Source organism: Lissotriton helveticus, chromosome 2_1 (assembly GCF_964261635.1).
Source record: "Lissotriton helveticus chromosome 2_1, aLisHel1.1, whole genome shotgun sequence".
Lineage (NCBI taxonomy): Eukaryota > Metazoa > Chordata > Amphibia > Caudata > Salamandridae > Lissotriton > Lissotriton helveticus.
Genome location: NC_136059.1, coordinates 314,236,362 through 314,262,099, shown reverse-complemented (window position 1 = coordinate 314,262,099; position 25,738 = coordinate 314,236,362). Strand labels below are relative to the sequence as shown.

The 25,738-nt window shown below is 44.4% G+C and overlaps 1 protein-coding gene across 1 annotated transcript in view; it reads left to right on the top strand.

The window, feature by feature from the left end:
• PDZD2 (PDZ domain containing 2) overlaps nt 1-25,738 on the top strand; it is a 1,063,478-nt gene that overhangs the window by 477,728 nt on the left and 560,012 nt on the right. Inside the window, exon 2 of the mRNA XM_078674899.1 lies at nt 5,831-6,263. Coding sequence (XP_078531025.1) covers nt 5,831-6,263 — 433 coding nt within the window. The remainder of the gene's footprint in view (nt 1-5,830; nt 6,264-25,738) is intronic.

The following is a 25,738-nucleotide window of genomic DNA, read 5'->3' as shown; positions in this document are numbered from 1 at the left end:
AAGTGCGTGGGGGGGATGACCATACAAAAAGGGCACTTTCCTATAATCTGCACCTGGTCCAAGGTGGAATCCATCTTCACTGGAAAGACTTATTGACCGCATAAAACAGTTGGAATAAGTTTGGTCTTTACTACCTGTACAGCTTTGCACTCGTTATAATAAACAATCAGGTCCATAACCTTTATCATTGGCATGTCACAATAACCGACTTACTGTTGGGCATAATCATTTCGACAAGGCAACCATCAGGTATGCAGTAATAACATTACAAATATGTACAAAATTACAGTTCTCAAAAAGCAATATAAAATTCTTGCTGACAGAGCCTATTGAGGATTGCCATAGTGCAAATCTTCTATGCCCATCGTTCGGGTGGGTCATTAAAACCCTTGCTTACTGCAGCAATGTGCGTGATTCATTTGTATCCAGCCTCCAGTCTTTTGCACAGTGTAAAAATGATTTACCCCTAAAAGTCTTTTGCTTTTAACATATGTTTTCACAATAAGTAAGTCAGAACTTCTTGCTTTGCCTTGCTCACCAGTCACACTAGGAATATGACAGAACTTCTCTCAGTAAACAGATTAGACCTATAGCCTTTACTATTGGCTTTACACAGTATACAACACAGGCTTACCAAAGGGTGCAAACATTGGCAACCATTGTACTCACAGTAATAAAATTACAAACCATTACAGAATTGTAGTTGGAAAAATAATACACAACTCTTTTCATAAGGCATAACAAGAACCATTAACTTGAAAACATTCTGCTCCCAACACCAGTACACTTGTTTACTACGGTAGTCTGTGAGATTATATGTAACCTAATATCTGTGTACAGTCTGTAATATAGTATTATACCAGTCCACTATTATAGGCCTATTAGCTTTACCAAATGCTGTTCACAATACATAAGCGAGCCTACGTCTTTGTCATAACTTTTCTTGATAAGCAGACAAGAAATCTGGCATCTGGCACAACTCTTCCCTGCACACCAGTCAGAACTATATGTTTTGTCATTGGTTTTCCACCACCAACTCAGTCCCGATGTGTAGAGTGCAAGCTTTGTCACAAGCCATAAAGTGCAATAAAAGCACTTTTTTTGTGGAAGAACGAAACTTTGGCCCCATGTAATTATCTGCTTACATAAACTAGAATGTGGGTGGAGCATAAGCCCCTCTCTCATTAGTACTGCGAGAACGTTTTTTTATTGATTACATAATTTATAGCGACGGCTGCTCCTTCAATGCAGATTTAAAAATGCATGGGAATTACTGTAGCCCTGGACATCTTATACTGCTTTCAAAAATACAACTGTTCTCTAAAGTCTGTAGTTGATGATAGAAAACATAAATAAAATGTAATTGTAAAGCGCAAATTCATCAAAAAGGGTATCTTGACGCTAAATAGCATATGTTTATTGCTACCAACCTCAATGGTACTCATTTTATCGACCTCAGAAGGATGAAAGTGGAACCGCCTGTATTTGAACCTGTAATCATCAGGTCAAACACAGGCCCCTACAGTGGACGCATTAGTCCACTAAGCCACCAGACCCAAGGGAAGGGGATCTGTGCTGCTGCCAGAAGAAACACCATAAATGATCTACTTATCTAAGACACTTTAACAGTGGCCTATGCAGTGTTCCTGAAAGTTCAAGCTCCATCCCATTTTAAGCTTCATGCTTTATGCACATTAGTGAGCCTTCTCTAGGCAGCCGTACTGCTGATGGCTCATGCAGCTGCATAAACAAAACATGTACTTCTGTCCTCCACCATTTTTAGGTTGATCACATAGTGTGGTGACAGCTGAGCTGTCAAGCTAGACCTTAAAATGGCAGGGTACAGTTAAAACGTGGTCGTTGTGAGACCATATCCTATTACAACTTTTATAACCTATTTGAACGAATCGGTTTCATTATTTTTTAAATAAAACCCTTTCCCTGTTTCAAGTCATCACCTCTAAAGAAATATAGACATAGGGTCTAATCTGCAAAGGTATTTGCACAAGGAGCAGCATTTGCAAGTGTAGATTCAACTTTGTTTGTCATAAAACATTTATTTGCCCTCCTAAATGAGTTTACTCACTTGTAAAATTACACCAGCATGAGCACTTGTATGGCGTAATTTTGCATGTGAATTAATCTCATCGTGTGGAGGGGGAGGGGGTTGTAGGCATTCCAGGATTGACTAAACTGCAGAAGTTAGTGAACACCCACAAACGTGCTTGTTTTGTGTATTTATCAAGCATATGGAGTTAGTTTCTCACCAAGAAAACATTCAGAGTTGAACACCTTCTAAGGGCAGTAATACAGCTGTTTTCGAGGTGACAGAGGGGATAAGCATTCCCAAAATAGCAGAAACACCGAAGAAAAATTTCTCTAGGGGATTCTGCTCAAATCACTTAAGTTCCCGGTGCCTAAAAATATTAAAATTGATTGTGAGAAATATACTTGTGCAATCCCCACTTGATGTGCACAATATTGTCAATCAACTACCAACACCCCATGTAATGTAAAGCTCTCCATTTCTTCCTAGCTAGATTTGTACTTTATAACTATCAGTGCCTAATCTTGTGTCTTTAGCTACAATGTGATATCGAGTTATTCAGGGTTACTGTAATACAACCCAATGATTTGTCAACATTGGAAGGATGAAGGGCTTGTGCTACCTTCTCTAAGGGGGGCATGCACAGTTGTCTGCATGGAGAACTAAACTCAATAACCCCTCTTGCTGTTGTTATAGAGGTGGTGCATGTCCACTGCCCATAGCAAGTTCAGTAACGGCAGGAAGATGATACTTTATGCTCATTTTGTGCTCATGCTAAGGGCCTGATTTAGATTTTGACGGACCAGTTACTCCATTACAATGGTGGCGGATATCCCGCCCATTGAAATATAAATCCCATAGAATATTATGGGATTTATATTAGTCACCGAAATCTAAATTGCGCCCTAAGTGATTGAGGATGTTGTCCAGGTTGCTGTATTGGTGGTGGTTGTAGTACCAAACCAATTGATGGTTTAGTGTCACTGAGCCACAACTTAACCTCTGTGTATTTGCTAACCGGCTAGAGGGTTAATATATACTTTTCAATTCTATGGTGTACAAAACCTCATCCTTTTGGTTACTGTTTTGACAGCAATATACACCACTTAATAGTTTTGTTACTTAATATCTTCATGAGTTTGTAGATGATCTTTATTCTTTAACTTCTTCAAGGTAAATATCAACTATCAACATTTTCATGTTTCTCTTCAAAATGTAAACCCCACGTTGGTTTAAAACATTTCTTTGACCCTGAGTGTAGTTAAGGTGGTGAGACAATTATATTGAGAAGTAGAAAAACTCAAGCAGGATCACAAACTGTAAAATCAAAAACATCTTTCAGCAGCATGAACTGTGATGGATTCAAACCCTAACTTTCATTCCATGCCATGTCACTAGATTCACCATTGACACCAACCTCACCCCCAAGAAGCACAATACAAAGTAAACGAAGGAAGCCTAGCAAAGGTGAAACCACTTTTCCGTTTATCTTGTACCTTATCAAAGACCATAGAGTCTTGACTTGCTCTCAAACTTTGACTTCATTGGGGCTAACTGATTCCTCCACGGCCTTGAGGTTCAACTCCTCTGTGAACATGGAAGGTTGATGACATATGACTCTTTCTTGACGCTTGGGCGTGACCCAATGGGAGGGCTTTGGGTGGGTATTGAAGGAGTTTGTCAGGAAAGTTTACAGGTGACTGCGTCCACCCACAGTTTTGAAAATTAGTTCTCTTGTGGAAAACGCAATAAAAACTATTTTTTTCTGTAATTGTTGGGCGGCATCTAGAAAAGGCTCAGGACACGAAAGGTCTTGTATGCAGTCTCGATCCAGAAATAACACGCTTGGCAGTATGTCCAGGATTGAAAGAACTCAGTTTGGCATGAATATACAGACTTTAGAAGAAGCTCTACAGTTGTGTTTTTTTGGGGGGTGAGAATAGAATACAATCTGTGGAAGAGTGGTCACAGATTAACAAAGCTCAATTCCTTTTGTAGCAGGTATCTCTTAGTTAACTAAAATGAAATACACGTAGCAGGAGCTCCTTTTTGGAAGTTAGATGGCGAGTGAATTAATTGACCTCTATTGCTTTTAGCGAGGATTATAGATCATGAATGTAATGTCCACTAAATGAATGTTTTAGTGGAGTCTCTCGCTTTATACATATTTTGATGCTTATGTTATTCAGTGATTTGTTTATGAGGTTCGATGTTAAATTATATAGTGTTATTTTGTGCTATATCCCTAAATAAACTTCCTGTGAACTGCTTTGGAACTGAGGTGTTGCTCTAGTGTGATCCACTTTGTGTAGTGCCCTATGGATGCTTCCTGAGGAATTCGGTTGCATCTAAAGTGTTTTTGATAGTCTTAACTGGTAATCATGTGATTATTTCATACACTCCTACCTTACCTTTCATGCACCACACTCAAAGGCATTACGATTCTGCTGAATTGCTAAACAATTTAATTCTGTGCGGATGAGAGATATTTGAGGCGCGTGAGGCATTTCTATCTGGTCTGGATGTGGTTAGAAACATGTTGAACTAGTGAAAAGGGCTGGTTTTATGGCAGCTCATAAAACTCTTGTTTTTACTTTCCAAGCTTTCAAGTATGTGTAGAGGGAAAGTGTTCCCATGCAGATCTATGACCAAGGTAGAAAATGAGTCTGCCAACACCAGGAAAAGGAAAACCTTCTTAGACCCATAGGGATGTTCTCATGTGTGCAGGAGTTATTGAAATATAAGTAGAAGGGCTGGCGCGCTTTACAGTCTATGCACGGTTAGTTTACGGGGCCCAGTAGTTTTCCAGTGGCATGTCCCACGGCCCACCTGCGGTGCATCATTATGCAGTGATAGATGAATGGAAAGAAGAGGCATGACATCACGTAGCTGCACTCACCGCCTCTGGATTTCAGTATGCCTGGAGGATATGAGAAGCACAGACTCGGTTGTAGATCTAAATAAGAGCTCTCTTTCTTCTCTTCATTTCTTTGTTTCAGTACACGTCCTTCCTCTGGTGTTGGCAACCAAACAGATAGCTAGTTGTGCATTTTGTTTCCGCATACAAAAACTGATTGCAGGGACTCTAAGAAGAATTATTTAAGATAGAGAGAGCATTTCATATGCAAATGCAGTTTCTCACAAATGTTGCCTTGTTGATTGATTTTTGTTGGTGCAAAGGATAAAGTGAAGAACTACCCTACACAGCGGTGTGATTGTGATGGTTTTGCACATGCAATGTACATATATTTGAAACTGGGGTTTGTCAGGTTATGGGCAGAGAAGTAGCCTGCCTCTTGAGACCATAGTTCATTTACCTTTATTGATATGTGTTCTCCTCTCTGAGTTGAGTTTTTAAATTTAACACTCGCCACCGAACTCCCATGATGTCAAAATACACTTATCATTGAGTAGGTCATCTTCAAACCTACGATGAGACCTGAAATCCAGGGGTAAACATTTTACAGAAAATCAATGTCGGCTTATGTACATTCCCTAAACCTTTGTTTCAATAAGTTTTGCTGTGAAGTATAATTATACTAAGAATCCATTGCAGATGGTCATCTCCTAAAAGATTTCCTGCCTGCTTACTTCATAACTGAACAAGGCATATGCCTACTAAGATCCCAGATAGTATTTTTTATGATTTCTGGCATGTGTTGATAATTGATAGCAGGTTATGTATTTAGAAATGCCAGTGCACCATATGGGTTGATATGCAAAGTGTTTGTATGTTGTCAGACCGAATCCTTTTTAATTAAAATGTGTCTCCTTTTATTGCAGCTACCTGGCCGAACAGTGTTGGAATGGCGGATCCATCTACCTGATCATGTTGCGTCGCATTAAACGCAAAGCCCCTCTTCCTCCTTCAAGTCCAAACAATAGCAGTATATGTGAACCCAAAGCGTCTCCTACCTCACAACCAAGTGTCAAAGCCCTCCAGAATGGCAAAAGGACGAGAAAGTTTGGTGTCATCACCAGAGCAGCCACCAACAAGGACGACAGAGACGGTAAAGGGGACCAGGATTCAGAGCCAGAGAATGGATGTCACACCCCGATGGAGCTGGACGGCCCCCACTCAGATTTATCGAGGGAAGACGTTGATACGGATAGAAAACTGCATGGGGTGGAGTCCTCGTATCCGGATTCACCATGTCCCTCTCGTGTGTCAGATGGTGGAAGGGTGGGCAGTAAACCAAATGACCCTTTTGCACAGGTACGTTTTGTTCCACGGTTAAAGATCAACATACCTAGATGTATTGTGCATCCTGCATCATGGTGAGATTTTGCTACACTTTATAAAATGATCATTTCACTTGAAATTTAGATTCCAAAATCACAACTGGTATTGGAGTGGTGACCACTGGTGTCACCCAATTAGTAGTAATTGAATGTTTGGACTGCTGCATGGACCGTAGTGCTAACTTTTTTTTAACACAGTGTGAGTAGACAAGTTCTTTATATATGATATTTCGCACTTAAAAATGTTTCTCGATAGTACTAGCTTTTTTTATGGCCAGTACATGTGAATTTTTATTTCTGTTGCTTTTGTTTATGTTCAATCCAGGGTGAAAGCTGGTGTAGTTATTGCATCGGAATGTGTGTTAGGGAGAAGTTGTTAGTAATAAACAATCCCATGCAAAGTATCATCTGTGGAGCGCGATCGCAGAGTTTGTTGGAAATAGCTCATTCAAATTGTTGTGGGATGAACATATATTTTTTCATTTTATGCACTTGTATAAGAAAGTATTTATTGATTCTCTGTGGAATTCACACGAAAATATCAACCCTTAACTCTTACTCTGAAGCATGCAATCAGTTGAATGTTATTTCTGTAGTATGAACATTATTCCAATAGTTTCCCACAGGAGGAAATACCAGGTGACTCAGAACTGTGTGTCTCATAAATTATTCAACTGGAATATGTTCGCTAGTGTAAATTATTTGTTCAGTGTGTAAATGTACACATTGGTGGACTGTCTCAGCGATTTGTAACAGGAAGGTAGGTTGGAAAGATAGTTTGATACTTAACTTCTCTCGTTCACAATTATGCTTCCCAAAAATGAAAGGCATAATGAAGTGTATGTAATTCAGATAGTGGCGCTCTTGCAGTTTACAAAACTAATTACACAGGAATACAAAGCAACAGTAAGAACAAACATCTGTTATTTAAAGCCAGAAATACAGCAATACCATTAATTAAAGTAGGAAAACTAGATTTATAAAACTAGATTTATAAATGCATTGCTTGGTCTTCTGAAAGTTTAATTATCCAGAAGCTAGACTAATGTCCTCCAGGAGAGTACAGTTAATTTGGTCCAACACAAGGATGGGAGGTTCAAATGTTTCTTTTTTTCGAGGTCGAGGGCTTTTCAAAATTATTTTGTGTTCATCGTGCATAGCGATCCATTAACCCCTCTTGTGCTCATGACGAGCTCAGCTCGTCATGAGCCACGGCGCTCCAGTGCTCATGACGAGCTGAGCTCGTCATGGCCCGTGGAATGCTGGCACGCTGGGCTAATTCCCCTGCTGTGCTGAGCGTTCCATTAAACGGGCGTGGTCGTGGCGAGCTGAGCTCGTCATGATCACCGGAGCGCCGTGGCTCATGACGAGCTGAGCTCGTCATGAGCATGGGGGGCGCTGTGCGCGCCCCCGCCCCCAGCACAGCAGGGGAATCCTGCCAGCAGCGAAGGGGTTAAAAATAGTCTTCTGGAGATAATGATTGATCAAAGTGAAGAGCTTTAAATGTAACGCTAGCTATCTGAAAAGCAATTCAGGCCTCTACAGGAGGCCAGTGGACGTCCACCAGAATGGGAGCAGTGTGATCTTTTATTTAGCACCAAATACTTGGCAAGCAACTGATTAAAGGGCAGATGCAATTGGGCCACATTGGTTCAAAAGGATCTGCTACGGTAACCATTCCTCCCCTTTTATTTATTTATCCATTTATTTAAAAAACTGTATTGAAAACATCAACATTCGCTATAAATAACTGTGCCACAGAGAGATCAAACATGCATGACATCAGCATCTGTGTAATGGAAGAGTGTACGTAAGACTTTAAACAACAATAAATGGATGACTTAGCCTATTTAAACCTGTGCCTTCTTTTTGTGGTCCTTGGGTTCCGAAAGTTGTGGGTTTCTTACTTTGTCCGTCTTTTTCTTGGTGTCCTCCATTGCTTTCTTCGCGGTACGCCTCTTTTCACCGCCTCCTTCTAATATTTCGACGTCCGAGCCTCGGTGCGTCAATTCTGTGGGTACACCTTGTTCGTCTTCATCGCTTTAGAGGCCTAAGTTCCTCAACGAAGGTTGTTTCTGGCTCTGTAACATGGCTGCCTAGTGGTCTTCTTTCTGCTGACGGCGTGCCTTGAGTGTCTTAGAATACGAACACTGCGCAGGCCTCGCAGTCCTTATCCTTGTGATCATCTGATAGGCAGAGGTTACAGACATCGTGTGGATCGTGCTGGGCAAAATTGTGGTGACACTTATGGCAGAATTTGAAAGGGGTATTTTCCATGTCCCCTATTTCGCCCTCTGTCGATCCATGTGCGTTGTTGTCTCATCAGTGTTTACTCGATGAGAAAAATTGGTTTACGTAGGTTCTTTCTGTTCTCCTTTGTGTTCGTAGTTGATGATCGGTGGTATCTAGTCGAATTCTGTGATTCTTTCGGGGATTTCTTCCAAGTCTTTGCAGAGTCTCCCTTTGCTTCCAGACTCAACAGTGGGAAAAAAATCTGAAGATGGCTATCACACACAGAAACTTCTGGGTTGCCGTCTGACGTTACACAAGGGATGGACCTAGCACCAAATAGTGGTCGACGACGCCCCAAACAAGGGGAAAAAAACCCCAACAAAGACTATTCTGGACCCAAACACTAGATGTCGTAATAATGCACAGCATGTGAATCCAGAAAAGGATTCAGCTGCAAACAGAGGGTTTCCGTTACCTGGGGTGGTGGTGGCAAACACAAGGTAGAAGCACCTGCAGTATAACATTGTCAGGCTCACGGAGGGCCTTTAATCTTCCATTCAATTCTGGAATACCCTCCCCCCTTCCCTTATGGGATGGATGGCTATCTCAAAATCAGAGTTTTTTCCTCAGTGTCTCTACTCCAGCCAACGTTTGTTCAATAGTCTTCCCCCGGCTGTGTTCAGACTTGTGCTTTTTCCCAGAGGGGTCACAATAGCTCCAAATGCTACCAAGCATTCTAGATCAGGGCAAAGAAGCCTTCAGAGAACCAGCCTCAGCAAAGGGGTTCACACCAAGAGTTGAAAAGAAATATAAACCCTCCACAAAAGACCCTAAATACATCCAGGGAAACAGACTTGATCATGGTCCCCAAAGCAAGAAAGAGAGACAACGCCCACTCTGCTACTGGCTGCCCCCTGAAAGAGAGAGCAAGAGAATGGACATGGTGGGGAGAAAAATAGAAAAAGGAGCAACACAAGGGCACATTGCAAATTCCAAAGCTTCTCTTAACAGGTATGGGCATCAACAATGGGATAACATTGAGGAACTCATGAACAACCTCCCAGGAGAAGACAGGAAAAGAGCAAAATCCATTGTACAAGAAGGTAAAAACATAGCCAATACCTACCTAAAATCGACCCTTGACGTAGCCGACACAGCCAGCAGACAAATGTGCACAGTACCACGCTATGAAGGCATACCTGGTTACAAATATCAGGCTTCAAGCAAGAGTTTCAAACCTCTATTATTAGCGGACCTTTCACAGGAGACGCCCTCTTTGGAAAGGAAGTAGAGGAGTCATTACAACAGATAAAGATAATGAAACGGCCAGAGCTATGGGTGCCCTACAACAGAGTGGACCTTCAAAAGAGGAGGTTTTAACACCAGAAGACCCACAGGATGAGGAGTCTTCTCAGCAGGCCAGCAGCTGCAGTAACAACAACAAAATCAAGGCAGTGTACAGTAGTCAAACCAGCAGTCCGGGTACCAAGCCTGGCAACAGCTGCCAAAGCAGCTGTTCCGAGGCAGAGGAAGAGGCAGGGGTCAGCCCTCGAGAGGCGGAGGAGCAAATTCAAAGTGACTTGCCTACAACAGAAGACCCACACACAACACCAGTAGGAGCAGGATAGCACACCACCTGCAACAGTGGCAAAACATAACAGACAGTTGGATTTTAAATTTGATACTACTCTGATATTGTATAAAATTAACAAAAAAGCCTCCAGTAAACCCTCTAAAATAGAAAAAGTTCCTCAAATCAGAACTTGTACAGTTAAGATTAGAAATAAAGTAACTCCTGCAAAAACAAGCAATAGAACAGATACCAAAAAGCGAACACTACAAAGGAAACTACTCACCATACGTCTTAGTCCCAAAGCAGGGCCTCACACTAAGACCAATTTTAGATCTCAGATTCATAAACAAATTCATTTGCATGCAACATTTCGAAATGACTACATTGTAGGAAATAATCCCAAACTACAACAAGCATTTGCAATGCAATAGGTCTCGCAGTTGTTAGAGTTTGAGTTATTGGCATTGTAAATGGCAATGCCATTTATTTATGTGTTGGTGTCTAAAACATAAATAAAAGGCATTGTCATATGCCAATATGTTAAACTCTCGCAAATGCGAGACCTATTGCATTGCAAATGCTTTTTTTTTTTTTACTAATCCTTTGGCTCCTCTGCGTTTATAGAAGACAGCTGAGGCATAGGGCTGCTTTTCATCAGCATTCTGTCGGTGCAGTTTTGCTTTAATATTTGCGCTGACCACATGCAACAAGCATTGGCAAAGCCAACAGGTCTTGCCTATGCAACATCTGTTGGCTTTGTAAATGTGCATCTTAACAAAGTACCAAAGACAATAGTTCATGAGTAGGCAAGACCTATTGGCTTTGCCAATGCTTGTTGTAAAAGCGCTTTCAAGCACATTTTATTGCTTTTTTAATATAAATATACTACTCTGAGATTGGTGTTCTCCATATTCGAATGATAAACTCGAAAATGCTGCAGGGTCATTGCATATGAAACCGCGTGCATGCTCACATGTATACTTCATCAGGCGGGGACAGCGGTAGGGACATGACATAGCACGTGCATGTGGAAGGACACATGCATCTGTTTTTTCCCCCTTTGTTTATGGTAAGCAATATCTGCAATAACCCTTATTTTTTTCTTTTTTGCACCGCATCAGCCAATAACATTAGAAAAGCCAATAGGGCTGAAGTAGCAAAGAAAAAGGTGTGACTGATTGGGTTTGCCAGTGCTTGTTTTACAAGTCCATGTCGTCCGAGTGACAGTGGAGACATGAAGCACTGAGGCGTTTTCCTTGCCGGGTCCAAGGTAGATAGATATGAGCCATTCCGCAGTTGTCTCCGAAGGAGCCGGGAGTGATGTGTTGTAAGGAAGAGCACTCGGTTGTCTGAGGAGCGGGGCATCACAGGGAGTGAGGAAGAGCAGTTTTGTGGCACCCTAGGAGGAGTACAGGCGTCTCTAGCCAGCCATGCTTGTGTATGTACACCCCTTTGCCCATGCTTAATTTGTGCCAGTGGTGGCGGCGGCTGGTGGCCACCTGTGCTCATGTCTAGGGATCAGGATGCATTTATCATGATCATACCTGGTTCCAGAGCAAGAGAGAGAAAGACTTGTAAGGGAGACAGAAGAGTAAGATAGGAAAAACAGGGACGGGGGCGGGGGCAGAAGGGGTGACCAGGGCCAGCAGACTTGCAAGGTTGTGGAATCCCACAGCACCCCTGAAGAAACACCTTGGAATCCTGCGTGGGTGTATTGATTTATTTACAATGCAAGTTCAGTCTCAGCAAAAATAAAACATAGAATGTTCTGCTTATGCCAGGAAAAAGCACTGGCAAAATCCGTACGGGGAAACGAGACAGGACAAATTCAAACTATGTAATAGCCCAGTGCGCAGAGTTCGATACCGCATGTTATGCCTCATCCAGAAGGCCCCAGCTCTGGATCGGCTGGTAATGCCATTGTGTAGGGTGTGTGCATCTCCCTGGGCCGTATGACATCGCCAGAGTACTCTGGCACTCATGATGGATATAAGTAGGGTCTCTAGAATTATGTGGTAAAGGTGTGTCAAATTATGTGGCAGAGTTGGCTGGATTTTGCACCAAGAAATAGCAAATTAAGCAGCGTAATGCAGCACATTTGTGTTAGTATTACCTCATTATTTTTGGATTTCCAGATGTTAACATTATCTGCCAAAGGTTTTAATTAATTAATTGGTACCACTTTGACACCCATATACCGAATAAGCAACAGAAAAGTGACCAGTCAGCTTTGCAGAAGGCCTTTAACTGAACAGTAACACACGTCGCTTTATTTTTAGTCATTTTTGATCTGTCTGAACTAGAAAGAACAATTTTTAAATCTGCAGATTTTAAAGTAGATAATGGATTGTGTCAAAAGTAGCAAAGCCATAATTATGCGGCAACAGAATCGCACAATTCCGAAGTCCTTGTCTTTAAGTCATCAGTGCACGGGCAGCTGGTTATGTCCGTGAAGCTGATTTCAGTAGTGTTGGGATTCAACCATGATGGCCCACCTTGTGTTGCACTTTGGATGGATGTCTGAGACAGCCCCACGCTTTTGTATACGGTTGCTAGAAAGAACTCAGTAGTGGTTCTATATAGCGCTTCATACAGTGTTACAGACTCTAAGCACTGTAAACAAGAACAAAACAGAGCTGCTCCAGCAACAGGAAGGAGGGGGCCGCTCATGGTTAGGGCGACCAGAAACAAAGAGCACGTCAGCAAAGCTTTTATCAGCGACGCTTGCCTCTCTGCAGACTCCCCCTGCATTCCAGAGAGGCGCGCGTCGCGATCCTGTCTGCCATGCCATGCTGTGGAGACAAGACCAGGCCGCGCGCACAACGTTATCCTATGGGGAAACCCTGCGGGCGGCCAGGTCTTGTCTCACTTCGTCGTTCTCAGACTGCTGAGACGCCGCCTATAGTTCTCGCAGCGAGAACGCGCTTTCAGCGCGTTCGTCGTAGCGAGACCTAAAAAGGAGACTACATGGCAACAATAGATCTAGAGGACGCCTATCTACACATCCCCATGAACCAAAACCACAGGAAATACCTCAGGCTCTTCCACAAGAAAACTCTCTACCAATTCAAAGTCCTCCCTTTCAAGATAAAATCAGCACAACAAGTTTTCACAAAATGCCTAGCGGCAGGTGCAGCATCCCTTAGAAGAGAAACCCCACCCTCCCCAAGACGGAATGCCCAGGACCCTGGAAGTAAAGGACCGGTCCCTGCAGTGTGGCATTCAGAAGGAGTAATAGTTACCAAAACCTCCCATAGAACCATGCCGCAGTGGCAACCCCGTATGTCCAGGATCAAAACAACAGTGATGGCAATAGACCACCCACCCCAAGGATGTGACAGATTGGGAAAAAGACCCTCTAAACACACAGAAATCTTTCAAGACTTATTTAAGGAGACACAGTGACAGGAACAATGCCACTACATTGGGAAGGAGTGTCAGCAACCCCCCCACCAGATATAAATGTCTCAGGCACCAGGGCACTCTCAGCAGTCGCAGAGGCTATGGTGCTACTATCCCTGGCCACAATGCGGGCAAAACCCTGAGCCTCTGGAGAACCTCCTCCCCTGTGCCTTTAGCGTCTACCCGCAGACCGCCCAGTGCGGGTGTTGCAGGGGTCTGCATCAATCAAGTGGCACACTGTAATCCTGCCTGCCAAATCCAACCAGAACCACACCTCCTAGGACGCTGAAAGGAATGGGACTTCTTTGCCGTAATGACAGGGAGCTTTGCAGGTTAAAGGAGAATATACTTAATGTGCATCTCTCTCAACTGCTTCTTCACCTCGAAGAAGGATTCGCGCCACTCCTGCACTTTTTGGGTATAATCCGGATATATTGCATTATTGTGGCTTTCAAATTGCAGGATGGCCGTTTCCCTAGCAGCATTTAGGATTGCATCTGTCCCTATAATTTAGGATTTTTGTAATTAAGACCCGCAGCGGTGACCCCATAGGAGGGACCGGAGCCAGTGGCCTCTGCACCCTTTCAATGACAGAGTTTGGATAGATGGTTAAGATGCAGCGTGTGTCTCACCCAGTCTTCCGGGAACTGCTCCGCTAACTGGCACTCCACCTTTCTGGAAAACCCAACAGGTGCAAATTATTTCGACGCAAACACCACACCGCATCCTCCATGCGTTTATCCAAGGTGTTAGAGACGACTGACAGCTGGGAGACCTGTTGTTTTGGAGACGCACCTCAGCCTGCAGTGACGTGAAGTTGGTCTCTGCATTCTCCACTTTATCTGTGACCTTGCAGTGGCCAGCACACAACAAATTAACCTCAATGGAGACTCCTGCTATCTGCCCTCCTGTCATCTGCCCCTCAAGTGCTGCTCTAGAGCAGTGTATAGCCTCCTTTAAGGCTGCTCTAGAGGGTTGCTCTTGGCGCTCCGGAGTCTCCAAGGATTTCTGGTGGTGAGTTTATGAGTAAACTGACATGGGGTAGTATACTGTGTGATGGTATTACCCTGCTGGTGCCTCTGAGGTCTGTCCTTCTTCATGACGTGGCCAAGAAGGAGAAGGCCAGCACAAGAAATCCTCCCAGCTGTGTCAGTGGCAAAGATGTTGCAGAGGCATGCCTTCTGCTCGGAGGCGTCGCGACAATAAAGCTCCGACTCAAGGCAAGTGAGAGGATGATGCAGGGTCCCTGTGGATTTACTGGCCCACGCCAGTACCAGTAAATGCACAGGGACCATCCGCAAGTCATAGTCTGGGTGGGATAGCTGCCACCACGGCGGGCAGCAAAGGAACAACGGGTGAATGCCCCGAAAAGTGGCTATGAACCAAGTGTCTAACCCTAGGCCCACCTCCAGGATGCCAAATACTCCCCGTAATTGTATGTAGGTCCAAGCTGAAGGGGGGGGGGCAGTACTGACCCACAGAAATCCCCACCAGGCGCCACCATTGACCTGCCTCCGCCCCAGAAACTCACCATGAACCAGGCCCCCTAACCATTTTAAGGTTGACACCCGCGGGTCAGTGCCCATCTTCCTGTCACTCTGAGGGAAGACCTATCAGGCTTGGACTCAGTCGAGGTTCTCCAACCCTCCCATGGGGTGCCCGCTCCTGCCAAGACAATCCCCACGCAGCTCCAGCAGGCCGGTAAAAAGAGACGTTGAAGGCCAGGTTTCGGCCACAAGCTGGCTCGCAACTTCCACTCCCCCTGGCCTCCCCCACACTTACCACACCAAGGGAAGGGGCCCGGCTGGCCGATGTAGCACTTGTCGCTGAGGTCGCCATGAGGAAGGCCTCCATGTCGACCATGGGGGCCCACTCTAGGGCCCCAGGGATCAATCAGGATGTCAGCCGCAGCCCAGAGGCAGGGCATGAGCCCCTCTCTCCACATCGCTGTGGACCCTGGCAAAGTCACTGAGCATCGCCGGCGGCTCCCCCGGGCAGATTAACGCAGGGCTAAGAATCGACACAGTCAGGCCTGCCTCGAGCGGTCCGCCAGGCCTCTGGGTGCTCCCGACCTCCGAAGCAGAAGGGGCATCTGCAAAGAGTTGGGGACCCACCAGTAGTAATCGAAGAGGGTTATAGATGCACCCTAGTCTGTGGTTGGCACCAGCAGCTGAATCTAAACGCAGGATCATATAGGATCCTACCTGTAAGGATATGGAGCTCTCTAAGGGCTTGTCCCGTCGGCTGTCTTTCCTGGCCACACCCCCCAGCCCCTTTTAATGTGTAAAAAAACAAGGACATGCACAACTGTCCTGAAATCCTTCTTCACTAAATGTACTTTTCCTATCAGGTGTAAGTGCAGAGAGCAGATTTGTAAATTCTTTTTCAGAATAATGTTGCATTTAGAGTTAAGGGTGTAGAAAAAAGACAAACTGTTTGGCAGAAGGAGTCCGAATGATGACAGTATTTCTTCTTTTTTGCTACTCAGTTAAGAGTAGAAAGCTCAAATATAGAGTACCTCTACAGCAAGACGTTGACAGGTCACAATAGGGTCTCTCTTAAATTAACGTCTCTCATAATGTTCCTCAGGAAAAGCCTGGAATAGGACCAAAGATAGACCCCTTTTTACTGAATAAACAGAAGAAATAGTCCTCCTTTGAAAGTCTAGACAAGATTTTTTTCCTGACGCTACTTGGAAGGAACATGCTGAAGAGGAACCATTCTGGCTGGCGAAAAAATTCCTATTTGATAAATCTATACAGTACGTTGATAGTTGTCCAGAAATTCTGATAATTTATGAAGACGCTGTGTTCCTCAGTCGGCTTTATGAGAAGCATACTAGTTTGCACAAGTATCCACAGAGGTTTCTTTTACATGTTACTGATGGATACTGGCTTCTGGGCAGGAATCATTGGGATTAATGAGCATTAACTATGATTTGAAATGGAGATGTTAAGCTAAGTAAAATAGTTTGTATGGGTCTGAGATTTGGTCTCACTGGAAAATATACATGTAGGTTGTTTTGGAATTTCGTTAATGTCTGACTTTCTGATTTCTGAACATGGCAGACTCTGTATACATACAGTTGTAGAACTGGATCCGGAAAGAATACCACATGTGTGAAAGAGGGTTTTGGCTTTTATTTATATCATTATGCCGCCTGCTCCAGCCCTCTCCTTTTGCAAAACTCACTCCTTTGTCATTGAGGTTATTAAACAACAGTCTTTCAAAGGCATGGTCCTTTATCGACCACCCGGCCCTAAGAATATTTTTCCACACGAGCTAACCAGCCTTTTGCAGGGAATTATTTTATCCTCCAATTACACAGTCCTCAGTGATTTTAATTTTCTCCTGCCGGCCACATCAGATCCCGATACCTCTGGAAACCTTCTGCGCTCTTGGCTTGGACCAAATAGTCGATGGTCCAACGCATCAGGCCGGTCATACATTGGATGGTATTTTTACAACAATACCGATTTGACCAATGTAAGGACACTTTAACTTGTCTGGTCCGATAATAGCGCAGTCTTTTTTCAACTATCTTTCCAACAGTCCTCTTCCAACACTAATGACTTACCTTCTACCTTTCCCTCACAGACTTGGCTCAGTATACAAGCTGATCTTCTCACCAGTGCTCTGTCTGACAAACTGTTGTTTTTTTCAAATAATGCAATTGCTGGAATGAAACTGCTTCTAACCAGCTAGCTCATGTTAAAATGGTTATAGTAAAATGCCAGAACCCTTCTGCCTCATGGTTCACTTCGGAACTTAGGGATTGTAAGTTGTAACAAGCATTTACAATGCAATGGTCTCGGCATTATTAAAGGTAGAGCTATTGCCATTGCTCATAATTTTTTTTTTTTTTGTAATCAAAAATAAATGGCATTGTCATTGACATTGCCAATAGCTTAATCGTTCGCAAATGCATGACTTATTGCATTTACGCCCACACAGAGCCACACACACAAAGCCACCCACACACACACACACAGAGCCACCCAGTCATTCATATAGAGCCACCTACACAGAGCCACTCTCACACAGACAGAGCCACCCACACATAGAGCCACCGACAAAAAAAGCTATCCACACAGAGCTACACACACACAGAGCGCTACACACACACACACACACACACACACACACACAGACAGAGCGCCACACACACACACACACACAGACATAGCGCTACACACACACACACACAGAGCGCCACACACACACACACACACACACACACAGAGCGCCACACACACACACAGCCAGAGCGCCACACACAGACAGAGCCAGAGCGCCACACACAGACAGAGCCAGAGCACCACACACAGACAGAGCCACACACAGACAGAGCCACACACAGACACACATCTTCTCACCTGCACAAAGGAAAGGACAAAAATGCACACAGGCTTCGATCAAACACCTTCCAGATTAACTGCCCAGACTGCAGCAGCACGCCCAGCTTCAGACCCAGCACTTACCCACCAAATACACTTCCGCCACAGAAGCAGCACTGGCTGGTGAGACTAGCCAGCCACCAGGGTAAAACCAGACAGAGCAGATGTTCTGAAGTGGCCACTACCCACAAGACAAGGAAGCCACCAATTTCCAGGACATGGGTCACCAAGACTAACTATTAGTCAGTCAAAGCTCTAGCCTGTAGAAGGGGCAATCCAAAAACCACTTGTAACCCAACCGTGTCCTCTCACAGCCCACACAGCCCTCACAGCCCTCACAGCCCTCACAGCCCACACAGCCCACACAGCCCTCACAGCCCTCACAGCCCTCACAGCCCTCACAGCCCTCACAGCCCTCACAGCCCTCACAGCCCACACAGCCCACACAGCCCACACAGCCCACACAGCCCAATTAGCCCAATTAGCCCACTTAGCCCACACAGCCCACTCAGCCCACTCAGCCCACACAGCTCTCACAGCCCACACAGCTCTCACAGCCCACACAGCTCTCACAGCCCACACAGCTCTCACAGCCCACACAGCTCTCACAGCTCTCACAGCCCACACAGCTCTCACAGCCCACACAACTGTCACAGCCCACACAGCTCTCACAGCCCACACATCTCTCACAGCCCACACATCTCTCACAGCCCACACAGCCCACACAGCTCTTTCAACCATCGGTTTCTTCTAATCATTACTCCATTGTATGCAGACAATACAGTTACCAACAAGAGTACAACAACTCCCAAAGGTGTGTTTTGGGAGGAGGGGGGTGTAAACAATGCAGATTAATATCCGGGATATATGACACGCGCCTTACCAAAAGGTGGTATGGCAACAAGGTACAGCAAATCCAGCACGTAATAACTACCTCAACAAAAATCGCTTGATATCCAAACGAAACCAGTCGCCCACGAGGGAAAGGGCACGGCGCATGCGTCGTTTACAGTGAGCCATCCAAAGGAACCACTTCTAAGGAGCATTGCAGTAGCCAGACGGACCAGGCAAAGGGAATCTAGAGGGCATCTCTTTTCTGCTGGTCTCAGCATCCAATTGAAGAACGGATGCATATATACAGGGATTAAAGAGGTTTCAGTGAATGACGGATGTGGTAGAGCCGATGTTAGCGGCAAGTCCGTAAATCTGGCCAACGGTGTTACGTAAAAACAAGATTGGCAAATAATGGCAGTTACAACTGACTATTATTGGCAGGGAGGCAGTGGTCATCACACGCACTTTCATGGCAGGGCGACAGAAAAGCCAAACCCTAGAACATTGGACAAGTTGAGTGGAACATTGTATTTAAACTGGCTCTGATAAGGCAAACTACTCGGCAAACCAAGTATAACTTAGTTATGGATCGCAAATTAACTGGGAAAACGTAGGGGCACAACGATAACATCTCATGCGCGCGCTAAACGGATTTGTTTTATTGGTGGGTGGCAGCAACCGGCCCACGGGGAACGGCCACTATGTACCGGTAAAGGAGAAGGCACTAAGCGTGCCGTCGCACACTAGGTAGAGACCACGCGCGTTGCAAACTGGAAGCAGCAATTCACCTCCCACAATATCAACACACTTGAACAAACGGGCAGACACACGTCTTTGGAGAGGTCCGAGCTTCTCTTTTAACGAGGTTTACGGAGACTCGCTGCACCACGCCACTTAAATAAATAAAACAAATCAAGAGAGAAGCGCAATTAATGCAAATAGAGCAGAACGGCAAGCTCTTTGTAAGTGCGTGGGTGCGGAACTGAAGCAATCAGGGGACTACAATACAACGGGGGTTAAGGTGGGATCGCCCCCGCCACATCGGCTTTTGCACCCTCGCCGGACACCAACAAAAAACAAGCAGCAGACAGCCAAATTAAACCCATTGTTGGTTTAGAACATCGGGAGGTCCCGCTTGACTCGGGTATATTGGCATATATGCTCAGGTTACAAGGATAATGGCGTCTAGGACTCCTCAGACACAGGGGGCATGCTCTTGGGAACCATGGATGGTCACGAGCCGCTTTTACCTCACTGGGTCGCCGTAGCAATCACACTGCCCGATCAAAGGCGTTTTCAAAAAGCTTTTCTTTGACGTAGATGTTTTGCTTCTCTAGGTTCCCCGTAGCGGTGCGTTGCCCTGGAGACCGACTTGGCGATCTCAGCTCTTCGCGGTGTTTTCGCCGTTTCTTGCCCTCCAAACAGCTTTACTCCCTTGTTTTGTTTACCCAGTTCGCTGAATGTGACTCTTTTTTTATTATTTACTAGTTTTGGGAAGCGGACTTCCGCGCGAGCCTGTAGGTGCTCGGAGAGACAGCATCAAAATGGCGGCCGCAAGCTTCCGAATTTTTCGGAATTGGGGGCGTGGTTTTGTGGTTCTGAGTGACAGACTACGTCACTGTCTAAAGAACAGCAAAACTTACGCCCCCAAATCCGAAAAAGACGGGGCTAAATCGGAGTGACGCATCTCTCCTCCAATGGCTGGCCTCCGTTTAGGAAGCCAGCCAAGGGAGGAGAGACGAAAAGAGAGGCGGATAAAGCAGCCACTCTAAGAAACAATAATTCTCCGGACTTCCGGCTTGGCTTAAGGCCAAGCCTATGGTCCCTCGACCTAAAAAGCAGGAAAGGTGAGGGAGAGCTGTCTGTAAAGAGGAAGAAAGGACAAAATATAAGTAATTCTTAGCTATCTATAAAGCTCTTATTCTGAAGGCTAAAGCCTATTACTTTATGAAGATCGAGGATGCAAAAAAGGTAACTTGAGAGCTTTTTCGGACAGTTACCGAATTAAGTACAAACTGCACCCGAAATTTCTCAGTCAATAGTTCATCTTTCTGTGACGCCTTAGCCAACTTCTTTTTGGAAAAGTGGAAACAATTTTCATGAATTTCTGCACTTCAGAGTCTTCTATCTTATCAGACAACATCTCCAGCCCACCCTCTGACTCAGCCAATATCTTGAGCGAGTTTACTGCTCCATCCACAGAGGATATTACTATTTTATTGAGCCCTTCCAATTCTGGTTCTCCCTGTGACACTTGCCTTCCTAATGTAGCCAAGCTTTCTGCAGAGGTCATTGCGACCAAGTTAGCTTTTATCTTCCAAGCTATGTTTTAATCAGGTATCTTCCCTTCCATCTGGAAGAAAGCAGCCCTGCTTCCTCTCCTAAAAAAAGCCATGCTAAACCATAAGGATCCCACTAACTATCACCCCATTTCTTGCCCCCTTACTGGACACATATGCTGAAAATGATATTAACAACCAGCTTGTGGCATTTTTTAATCTAATAAGCTTTTGGACACCACCCAATTCAGCTTTCAAATCAGTCATAGCACCAAGATGGCATTAATCAAGGCAACCGAAGAGATCAGACAGGCATTGGATCAGGAAAAAGGGGCAGCCCTTAGCCTGCTTGACCTCTCGGTGGCTTTTGACACCATCAGTAATAAGTTGCTGCTAGGCTGGCTGGCTAATTGTGGGATCTCCGGCTCGGCCTGGGATCTGCTAAAATCTTATTCGCTTGATCACGAGCAAATGTTAAACTGGACAAATATGCTTCTTGTCCTTTTATCCTTTCCTTTTGGGGTCCCCCAGGGGTCGTCCTTTAGCCCTACTCTTTTTATTATTTGTTTCTCCTCTTGCCAATTTGATAAGAAGTATTGGGTTTTCCCTGACCTCCTATGCGGATGACACCCAAATCGTCGTATCCATTGAAAATGACGAGGCGGGCATTGGGTCGGATTCCACGACTACAGGCAGGTGTCCATCTCTGGATGAACTCAAACTGTATAAACTCCATGCAGGAAAAACTGAAGTCCTACTTTTTGGAGCCCAATCATCCTTCTGCTTGGCCGGCCATTGTGGGCTCTATCCCAGCCTTGGTAGATAAAGCTCAGAATCGGGGGCTGATTAGCGATGACAAACTGAATTTCGCTGATCAGGTGAATAAGCGCACCTCCTCCGCCTTTTGCACCCTCAGACGATCATAAAGATCTTGCCTCTGATTCCCGATAAACTGCAAAAAACTCTAGTCACTCCCCCGATTTTCTTGAAATTAGATTATTGCAATAGCCTACTTCTCAATACCCATAAATACAATATAAACAAATTACAAGTTCTTCAAAACGCTGCAGCCAGACTTTTGTTCAAAATTCCCAAATTTCGCTTAGTAGCTCAAGAAATTAAAAACCTGCACTGGCTTCCTATTAGCAATGAGTCACCTTCAAAGTGATCTGTCTAGCCTATAAGGCTCTTCATGATCTTAGCCCTGATTTTCTTAGTCCGAGCTTCAAATGGTATTTTCACAAGAAAGTCTACTTTCTGCTAATGCCAGACTAGCTGTACTACCCAGGTTCAAACGAGCCAGGTGATGTGGGTCAAGAGTTTTGTGTTGGAAGCATCTAAGGCATGGAATGCCTTACGTCTTTACATCAAAACGGCACCTAATCTCCGTGCTTTCAGGAAAGCCTTAACCTCTCCCATGCTCATGACGAGCTGAGCTCGTCATGAGCCACTGCTCTCCGGTGCTCATGACGAGCTAAGCTCGTCATGAGCCGTGGAACGCTCGCATGCCGGGATAATTCCCCTGCTGTGCTGAGCGTTCCACGGCAGGTAATGCACCTGTGACGAGCTGAGCTCGTCATGAGCACAGGAGCGCCGTGTCTCATAACGAGCACAGCTCGTCATGAGCATGCGGGCGCTGTGCGCGCCCCCCTCGCCCCCAGCACAGCGGGAAAATAACCCCCGCAGCGAAGGGGTTAAAGACCAGGCTGTTTAGGTCTTTGTAATTTAGTGGTCTCTCTGCTCTGCTCTTCTTTGCTGAAACAGCTAGCAGCTAGACGCCTCTGGGCAGTAGTGTGCTCTACAAATCCCGCTAAAAAAATACATCACTGAATACAGTGGAAATATCATGCTATTTGGAGGTAGGCAGCACTGATGTATTGTTTTTGATGTGTAACAAGAAGACTATTTCTCAAGATAGTGTTTTTTTGTTTGTGAGAGAGCTAGATTTGGGATATTTTTCTGGTTTCTGTAATGGCTTACCAAGGCAGCGGATGCTAAAGAAATAACATGCCAAAGCAGGAAGATGATAAAAGAAATGATTTACGATCGGGTGCTCTGCTCATGCAGATGTGATGGTCACATTAAGGATGAAAACAATACGCATCAATAGCTCAGTGAGATAAGTTATCCTCCAGACTCTGGGCAATACTAGACATTGTTAGAAATGATCATCTTTAAAGTTTAGAGCTAGCTTGACAGTGCAGTTGTTGTCAGACCTTTTGTGATCAACCTAAAAAGGTGCTTTCAGGAGTATTTGAGGGAGGGGTGTTGGCTCCACCCACATGTTGGTTGACAGGAATACATGTTTTGATTGGGTAGAAGATGTGTACTTCCACAGAACTAATGCTTCCCCACCACATAGCTTTGACTATTTTGTTTATCTAGCTGCCTGCACCAGCAGGAGTATGGATACCCACACTCGCTCACTAACACCACAAATTATCAAGCGTAAATAGGATAAAGCTTGATCTCCTTTCAGGATCAAGCACATTGCACTGTAATGCTGTTAACCTGTCTTGGGTAAGTAGATCATTTTTGGTGTTCCTCTGGCAGCAGCACAGATGAGTGGATGGCAGTCATGAGGAGTGTTTTGTTGTTTTGCAGTCCGAGCACCCTGGTGGTTGCCTTTTTATATGCACTTTTATAGGTCTGTTGATTATGGTTTCAAGGCAATGGTAAAGGCTATTGTCCTTTTTCGTTTGTTGGAAAAGGTTGTGCCAGATTCCATAGTTTTGATCTATTCCTTAAGAAACATTATGACAAAGCCAATAGGCTTGATTTACTTGTTGTGAAAACCATGTGTTAAAGGCAATAAGCTTTTAACAATGGATTGTTATTACATTGTGCTAAAGCCTACAGGAAGGTATTTTGTTACTTGGAATCTAGCAAATGAACATAGTAGGCAAGAGTTTTGGTGTTGGGGACCCAGCCAAACAATCCATGTGGATAGAAGTTGTACACTTTGATAATTCTTATTAGGCTCTCGTAAGAGGGAATTCACATTGTTTTTACAACTTCAATTTCGTACAGTTTTGTAATTTTAGTATGGTATACCTGATAGTTGCGTTGTGTGAAAGATTATAACCAGCTCGGTGCATCTGAGTGGATCATGGTGGCAAACCAATAATAAAGGTTATAGGCCTTAATGTTTGTTACGAAAATGTACGAAGAAGGCAGGGACATATTTAGTGTTAAAAACATATGTTAAAGACAATATGTTTTGCGAGGGTTTTGTTGTTGGTTACCCCTCTGACAAACTGCGGGTTGAGAAGATTTGCACTTTAACAATCCTTGTTAGGAGAGATAGTATTTTGATTTACAACTGTAACTTTGCATACTTTTGTAATTTTATGACTGTATGGCTGATGGATGCCTTGTTGGAAAGCTTAAGCTTGACACATTAGCCCTGAGTTGGTTATAGTGGCCAGTCAATTATAAAGTAGGCTTGATTGGTTCTCTAGGAAAAAACAATTCAGATGCCATATGTCTGATCTGTTTTATGACAAGTTACGACAAAGGAGGTAGGTTTTATTTGTTTACTTTGTAATACTTCTGTTGAAAGTAATAGGCCGTTAATGGAAGACTGTTTTGCACTATTTAAAGCCTGCAGTCAGGTATTTTCTTACATGAAATCTCACAGATTACTTTTGTAGAGAATGATTCTGGTGTTGGTTGCCTCTTTAACAAACCTTGGTAGTAGAAGATTTGCACTGTAATAATTCTTACTAAAATATTTTCAGAAGACTGTCAGGCTTATCTATCTGCCATGATCTTGTAACAAAAAAACAAATATCATGCATTCATGTATATAAATATTTATCCATATAGATACATAGAGGGTCTTTGGGCAAGTCCTCTTCTGCCATTGGTCTCTCGGTCATTTACATTCTGTTTCCAGCTATGGCAGCATACTGCAGAGGGCAGTGTTTCAGTCAACATTAGTAATTGACTCTCTTGCCCTGTGAATGACGCAATTTTCGGATCACATGTGCACATCCACCTGAAAATGAGTGCACTTCAGTGTCAGGGTGGGTTTGCCAGTCCTATAGTTTTCAATTCCCTCACTTTATAGTTGCCCTTTCGTTTCTTTGCTTGTGCTTTTTTTTTGTGTAAATGTTTCTGAAGTAGTAGATTACACAGCTCCTCAGGCAGTGCTAAGTGGTCACATACTTGACAGTCATTTAGTCTGTAGTGTGCTGCATCTCATGTTGCCACTTCCTCCAGTGGCGTAACGAAACTTGAGGGGGCCCCCCTGCAAAGCACATGGAGGGGCCCCCCGTGGTGCGGTCCACCATGCCTCCCCGGCGGCGCGCGGCCCACCATGTACCACTTTGCACTACCACCCGGCGCCCAGGTGCTACCGACAAGTCACTGAATCATACATTAATCATACATGCTGCTACCTAAGTTTATGAATATCGAAAGCTAGTGCGCCAGTCCGTCATGATTTATGAAGTCAAAGTGCTGTTATTTACAATTCAACGCTGTTTTGCCATCACTTTTAAACAAAAGGGATTTTTTTTAAATGCGTCTTATCCATTCTCATCAAAGTTCCAGTTTTGACACAAGGACATTTCTCTATTTTAAACATTTCTCCAGCTTTGCGTGTACCATAAACTTTTATCAAAACTTTCAAAGCGTCATTCCCAAGATTTCCCCAGTTCATTATTGCTGCTTCAGTTGCATGCATGTGTTGGTGCCCCACCTCACGCGCAGCAGCGCACCTGGAAGG